The sequence below is a fragment of the Bison bison genome, unplaced genomic scaffold, assembly GCF_000754665.1.
Source record: "Bison bison bison isolate TAMUID 2011002044 unplaced genomic scaffold, Bison_UMD1.0 scf7180017863936, whole genome shotgun sequence".
Classification (NCBI taxonomy): Eukaryota; Metazoa; Chordata; class Mammalia; order Artiodactyla; family Bovidae; genus Bison; species Bison bison.
Genome location: NW_011494508.1, coordinates 487,969 through 495,495, shown reverse-complemented (window position 1 = coordinate 495,495; position 7,527 = coordinate 487,969). Strand labels below are relative to the sequence as shown.

The 7,527-nt window shown below is 33.9% G+C and overlaps 1 protein-coding gene across 3 annotated transcripts in view; it reads left to right on the top strand.

Annotated features, from left to right (window-relative positions):
• Positions 1 to 7,527, top strand: part of KIAA2026 (KIAA2026 ortholog) — a 107,619-nt gene that overhangs the window by 59,332 nt on the left and 40,760 nt on the right. For all 3 annotated transcript variants that reach the window (XM_010833823.1, XM_010833821.1, XM_010833824.1), the window contains exon 4: positions 7,019 to 7,098. In XM_010833823.1, the coding sequence (XP_010832125.1) occupies positions 7,019 to 7,098 (80 nt within the window). The remainder of the gene's footprint in view (positions 1 to 7,018; positions 7,099 to 7,527) is intronic.

The following is a 7,527-nucleotide window of genomic DNA, read 5'->3' as shown; positions in this document are numbered from 1 at the left end:
GGGGGCGGGCAGTGGCAGAGGAAGCTTTGCTCACTTGCCACTCTCTGTACAGCCCAGTTCCTACCAAGCCGAGACCCAGTACCCGTCCCTGCATCGGTTCCAATCTGAGGCCCGGGGGCTGGGGACCCTTGCTGTAGAATATGTTTTGGGATAAGCTGTGTCATCCATGGCTGATTTATGAATCTCTACTTAGGGTGGGCTAAATGTGGTTGGTCTGGATTTATGTAGTCAACCTGGTCCATTTTCTGTTGATTACACATACCTGAAATTTTGGAATCTTCAGTTCAGTAAAACCTTCTTATTGTAATGGCAGATGATTTTTAGTAGAAGGCACAAAGACAAATTGGGTGAAAATGATTTGCTAATTTTTAGTGCACTGAGGCAGTTTTGTGACCCATAAACATTTTAGTCTATTTTCAGAATTAAACTTTTCTTTCTGCTTTTTTAAAATATAATTTTGTTTTTAATTTGTTTATGTATGGCTGCGCTGGGTCTTTATTGTTGTGCAGGCTTTTCTCTAGTTGCAGCAAGCGGAGGCTACTCTATAGTGGCAGTGCACTGATTTCTCATTGCACTGGCTTCTCTAGTTACAGAGTACAGGCTCTAGGGCACATGGGCTCAATAGTTGGGGTGCACAGGCTTAGTTGCTCCGCAATATGTGGAATCTTCCCAGACCAGGGATTGAACCTGTGTCTCCTCCACTGGCAGGTATATTGTTTACCAACTGAGCCATCAGGGAAGCCCTCTTTCTGCCTTGTAAATTTTGAATTTATTTTCAGTTATTTAAACCTGTTCCTTATTCTTAGAAACATTATAGAATATAAAAACATTGTCATTTTCCCAATTATGCATACTTACAGCACCAGATACTTCTCCTTCATAATACTTATTTATAAAATTTATTCTTAATAGTTGCATTTATTTCTAGGTTATTTTGATGCTTGTCTCCCCTCATTTCTATAACATCCTTGAGAATAGAAGGATTATTTTTGGTTTTGCTCCCTAATACTTAGCACAATAACTGACACATTGTGTAGGAATCTATTGAATGAATAAATTAACACACATAATATGATTCTCCAAGATATATTAGTAACTAAGATTTACCATTTAACATGTATTTTTTTATTCTTTCAAAGCATTTTTATTTTTGAGTAGGATTATACTATACATACCATTTTGCAGTCTGCTTTTTTGCCCACATAACAGTTTACTGAACATTTTTGTGCAATAAATAGATCTCTGTACCATCATTTTAAATGAGTGCCTAGGATTCTGTTATGTGTATTGTGTAGTTCATTTAATTAGCTTCCTTAATGGACATTTCAGTTGTTTTCAGTAACACACTATTGTAGATTGTATAGAGCAAATATAGTTGACTGAAATGAGTTATAAATTTTAAAAATGAGAGGATTTTTTATAAAACCTGAAAAAATAAACAGAAATGATTCACAGTACACTGACTGTTACGAAAAAGCTTGTGGTATTTTTAAGTTATTTACTTCAACCCGTTTGGTTTGGAAGGTTTTTTTCCCTACTTACAGGGTCATTATTTTCAACCAAATCATTTTGTGTAGTTCATCTAAACCAATTAAAATAAACAGGACAAGTGTTGTAAGTGAAGAAATTAAGATTCAAATTAGTAAATAGCCTCATTTAATAATTGTTAAGTATACAGTAAAGACCATACAATCAAAGGTCAGAGAGGATAAATCAATGTTTTCTATAGTATGATTTTATAGAGGATGAAGGACTTTGAAGAATAAGGGGGATTGGGTAGATGAAAGTGGTTAATAAATGAGCAAAACCATGGAGGTGTAAATAAGCAAAGTTTCACTGAGAAAAAGTAGAGTAATTAGAGAAGAACTTAAGGAAAAAGTTGAAAGTTGACGATTTAGAAGCCGTTTGAATGATGGAAATATGCTATTTGAGGATGATCTCTTTCTGGGTTTGTGGTGCTGTTTTAGATAATTGAATCAGGAATGCAGTCTGGGAAATGAGGTTGAAATAAAATATATCAAATGTATAAAAAGTAATGAGCTGGTTATAGGGAATGACTGAGAAAGTAATGTAATCTACAATATTTGATTATATTGTATAATCAAATAAACCCAGGCCCGTATTTTTGAAACAGTTGTATAATTCTATGTTAATATTACTATAGATATGTGTCTTTATGGAGAAAATTCTTACAGAACCAATTCAAGATGCCAAGATACAGAAGTGAAAGAATTGACTATATTCCATGGGCTTTTATTTTAATGCCTTCTACTTCCCCCACCCCCCAAAACCCAATACTCTTACAATGATTACTGTGTACCAGGCACTATTCTAAGCCTTTTAAGTCTCATCTAAGTCTTACAATAAATAAATAAAAGTAAAATGCCAACTTAAAAAGAATATATTAGCCAACATATGGACATTTAGTAAATAAAAATCATATTTAGACTTTCTATGACTTTACAGTCTAACAGGCTCTTACCAGAATTGCTGATAATACAAATGCCCTTGGGTTTCCAGTTTTAACAGTGATCAGTGTCTTAGTAGTGATCAGTGTCTTAGTATTCATTCACATCAGGATCCCTAAAATGAAAGTACTGAGATAGAAGTATGTGTGTTGAATAGTTTTTAAACATGAGAATGCTGAATCTAGGAGCATTGAAGTGGAAGTCTTAGTAGTTCAAGGAGCCAAGGAGTGAATACAGGCAGGGATACCAGGTGAAGGTAAAAATGAAGAATGAGATGGAGGAAAGAGTTGGATTGGGAATGATAGTCACCTTAATTTTTCTGATGAAGTGTATCTCCTTATTCTTGATGACTACAATTCTATGCCTACGTTATAGTGTAAATCTGTATTTTTAATTCTATCTTTCCCTGTTAAGTTAGGCTTCCTTCTAGAGCTGATCTAAGCATAATTTTTAAAAACTTCATTAGGTTGTGCTTATATCATTAGTTAGGAAGCCATATTTAGGTTTCCTTTTCCATTTTGAGGTGCACGTTGATACTTTTTGCCATGTCTATGTTTTAGGCTCAGGAATTGTGTTGAAATTCTTTGTATGTTTTAAATTGACTTTTGACAGTTATATTTTATGAGACCAGGTGACTTAGGGCAATGGGTGTAAAACTCTGGGTATGATCAAGTAAGCCCCCTGGGGTGGGGGGAGTATGTAACTTGCCCTCTATATAGCTTGTTGTTTTTTAGTCGTTTCCAGCTCTGTGACCCTATGGACTGTGTAGCCTGCCAGCTTCTCTGTCCATTGGTTTCCCAGGCAGGAATACTGGAGTAGGTTGCCCTGGAGCAAAAACAGATTACCAAATAAAGGCTGTGTGGTTTTATAGTATTCCATTCTCCATTTTAAAAGCAATAGTTAATGAACAGTAACAGTTAATTTTTATTGATGAATACAGGAAACTTTGTTTTATTTTATTTTTTTATTATTATTTTTTTTTACTTTACAATATTGTATTGGTTTTGCCATACATCAATATGCATCCGCCACAGGTGTACACGTGTTCCCCATCCTGAACCCCCTTCCCACCTCCCTCCCCATACCATCCCTCTGGGTCATCCCAATGCACCAGCCCCAAGCTTCCTGTATCCTGCATCAAGCCTGGACTGGCGATTCATTTCTTATATGATATTATACCTGTTTTAATGCCATTGTTCCACTGAGGACAAAGATATTAAGTAGTAGTGAATATGCAAATCTTATAACCCTAATTAAAGGAATGGTCTGAAACCAGTCAAATACAAATTACTTCCCTGCAGAAAGTCTGAAAAAATGCAGTATTTTACCATAAAAAGAGCACAGCTTTGAAGTGAGACATATCTAGTACAAATAGGTGCTTCAGTGCATATTAGTTATAAGTTCTCTGTTAATTTATTTACCTGATTATAGCCTGTTTATTTCTCTGTGAAAAATGAGCTAATACTTATCTTGCTGTAGTTTCACAAAAATTAATGGAATAGCAAATGCGTGGTACCTAGCATGGTGCCTGGCACATGGTAGGAATCAATAAATGGTAACTATGATTTTTAAGAGGTTAGAATTACATAATGGAAAGAGCATGAACTTTGGAGTTAAGAGTCCCTGGCTGTGGGGATTACTTATTATAGTGTAACACTTAAGTAAGTTAAGAACCTTTTGATCTTCATTTATCCCACATTAAAATGGAGGTTTTGCCTACCTTGGAAGGTTTCTTTGAGAATTAACTGAGATAATTTATGTATCACCTTACTAAGTGTCTGACACATAGTAAGCACTCAATAAATGTTAGTTTCCTTACTACCATTCCTAGGTCATGTTGTGACACTCTTTGGTAAATTGTGTAAATTATTTAAATTCTTTGTCTGTGTTTTCCTCATTATAAAATGGACTCAGAATTGTAAACAGTTACCTGCCTTCCTTTTCCTACCCCCAGACTGAACATTTCTGATGAAGAGTAGGATTCTTATATTTAAGGATCTTAACTTGTATACAAAATGAATAATGGGATTTTTGTTGTCAGTAATTCCCAATCTAGTAAGGAAGAGAAACATGTAAACAGATAATTGTAACACTGTATAGTGTTACATTAATTGATAAATGTACAAAGTTGAAGAATTAAAATGAAGGAGTAAGTTAATAAAATAAATTGAAGGTTAAAAAAAATTAACATTTTGTTTAAACTCTTACCACAACGTATCTAAGGCAGATGAGAACCACTAATGACGTGTTGATGGTTTACCCTGTGCCTAATAGTAGTCTAAGCTCTTAGCATACTTTAACTTGTATAATTCTCACAGAGTTGGTAATATTATTATCCCTGTTTTGTGAAGCTGCACAAGGAAATAAAATAATTTGCTCAAGGTCTTGCAGCTTGTAAGTGGTTAGAGCTGAAATTCCAATCCAGGTAGGTAGTTCCAAAACTCCCAATACTACTTCCAGTTTCTTAATAACATTTAAGTTATCTAAATGACATGATGAAAGGAGGTACCCAGTAACCACCTCAGCTGCTTAATTTATTCAAATAGAGTGGTTGTTAGAGTTAATTGAGAATTTATTACCTAGGTTTAGTGTCTCTGTGGCAATAATATCAGATTGATTGGAAATATCAAAAACGTCCTCTGTTGTGCTTACAAATTAGTAAATACAAAATCAAATTATTTTTAAAAAGCTAGTTAGAGGCGTTCTGAGGGGTGGGGAATAGGAATGAGGAAGGATTTCATTTCCTTCAAACTGTCCTAAGTCAGCAAGCAATTAAATCTTTTCCTGTAAACTTTCGGTAACAGTAAAGGTAGCATGTCTCAGAGGAGAGATATTTTGGTGTTCAGATTCATCAGTCCACTTGAGAATTACCTATTGCACCCAGTTTAGAAGTCAGTTATTAGCTGTGTTATATAGTATGATAGTGCTCAGTCATATCCAGCTCTTTGTGGTCCCCATGGACCTGCCGGGCTCCTCTGTCCATAGGATTTTCAAGGCAAGAATACTGGAGTGGATTACCACTTCCTCCTCCAGGGGATCTTCTGGACCCAGGGATTGAACCCATGTCCCTTCCATCTCCTGCACTGGCAGGTGGATTCTTTAGTAGTAGCACCACCTGGGAATCACTTCTCGGATATTGCTAAAGCAGCCCACCCATATACCTATTTTTGTATAAATTTAGTTCTAATATTTGTACTGTGTGAGCACATAACCAAATAAGAATAATGAGAAAATAAAATATATGTTAGGTTCTTAAATTTAATTAAAAGCAAAAGTCAGTAGCAGGTTGTTACCTATTAGAACAAAACACTAAAACCCTTGTGAATCTCAGCAGTTGAAAATTTGCAGTAGTTCAAGTGTGGTATACTTGGGTTCTATTGAGTCAGTTAGAAATGATTCAAATTATAGTTCTGTCATCTGATTTTACAAATACAAAAGAAAATACAACTATATTGTAAACTAGAATGTACTTATGACTTGAATAAAATGCTGCGATCAGATTGATTGTTTTCATGCAAAATCATCATACCTATTAAAATATTTAGAAAAGAACAATAGAGATTATTGTATAGCAGTTTTCTCTTTTGAAAAAATAGTAGTTTTTAAACTGATTTTAGCATACAAATGATTGTGAGCTAAAATTAACTTTAATTTTTTATTCCCTTACATTGTAAACTTTTGGAGGGCAGGGTTTCCATTTTATAATTCTTTGTTGTCCCCATAAATTGTACTGTATCTGGTGTTTGTTAAGTAAATAATTTATTAATTGATTTTGCCAATTATAAATGGGGAAAAACATTTACTTTAGTATGTTCCTTACTAAAATAAGATAAAGGCTGTATGTATGCATGTATTTCTTTAGTCTGTGTAAATACGTATTATAGATTATATATACTTTATGCTATAAACTGAAATTCTTTAAGAATATGGATTTATTTTTCCCTGTGGTTTCTGATTGCGCAAATGATGAGGTGCACTTTAAAGGGAAATGTTTACCTTGTTTTAAAACTGGTTATTGAATACTGCCAACAGCAGCCCATTAGGGGAGTGCAGAGCTAAAGAGATAGAAGGAAAATCTTGTTTCCTAAGCTACTGAGAGGATTTTCACATTAGGTTGAATAAAGACCATAGTCTTCAGAGTATAGTTCTGTACAAGTTCCTGACTACAGAAGTCGTTGTTAAAGGTAAGGTTTTTTTTTTCCCCTTATGTAACCTCATTTTAAGTTGTGAGTTATATTTTAACTAAGCAGTAGTAATATGACTTTTTATTTTCCAAATCTTATTGTAATAAATTCTGGTACCGTGCAACACATTAGAGATTATAATAGTTTGGCTGTTAAGAAAACACCATTTGTTAATATGTCTGTTATGGGTAGTTATAGTTTGATGTTTGCTTTTGCTGGGGCTTGTTTTGATTCATCATTTTTATTTGACTCACTAGAAGCCATCTGTTAGTTATAATTTAACTTTCAAGGTTCTATGTAATTTGCTTTTTGTTAATGAAATGCTATAAACAGCATTATGAAGCTTTTCTCTTTTAATCTTGAAAGGAAAAAAATCCATATCTAAAAAAGCAATCACAAAGAAGAGGAAAACTGTCACAAAGTCACCTACTGTACCAGAATTTCAGGTAAATGTTTGAATTTTGTCTCAAAGTTTTTCAGTTTAATTTTTTATATCTGTGTTTATGTTGTTCCTGGCCAAATTCTGCCATAACACACAATACTTCAATGAAATATTTCCAACTATGACTTTTTCCCTGCAAGTGCAGACATAGCAATGATTTAATCTGCTAGTATTTCAGAAATTTTTACCTCTCTTTTTGTCTTGATATTAAAAAAATCTGTGGTTTTTTTATGCTATGCTATCTTATAGAAGTGGTTTAATAGAAATATGTTAAACTGTTAAGTACAGTATAGCATACAGTGTATGTGTGTGTATATACATATACACACACACACACACATAAATATAAATGTGTAAATGAAAGTCTTCCAAGAACAAACTCTAGTTTGTACATGCTAATATTGCCTAGGTAATCTATTTTAATTTATTTGGG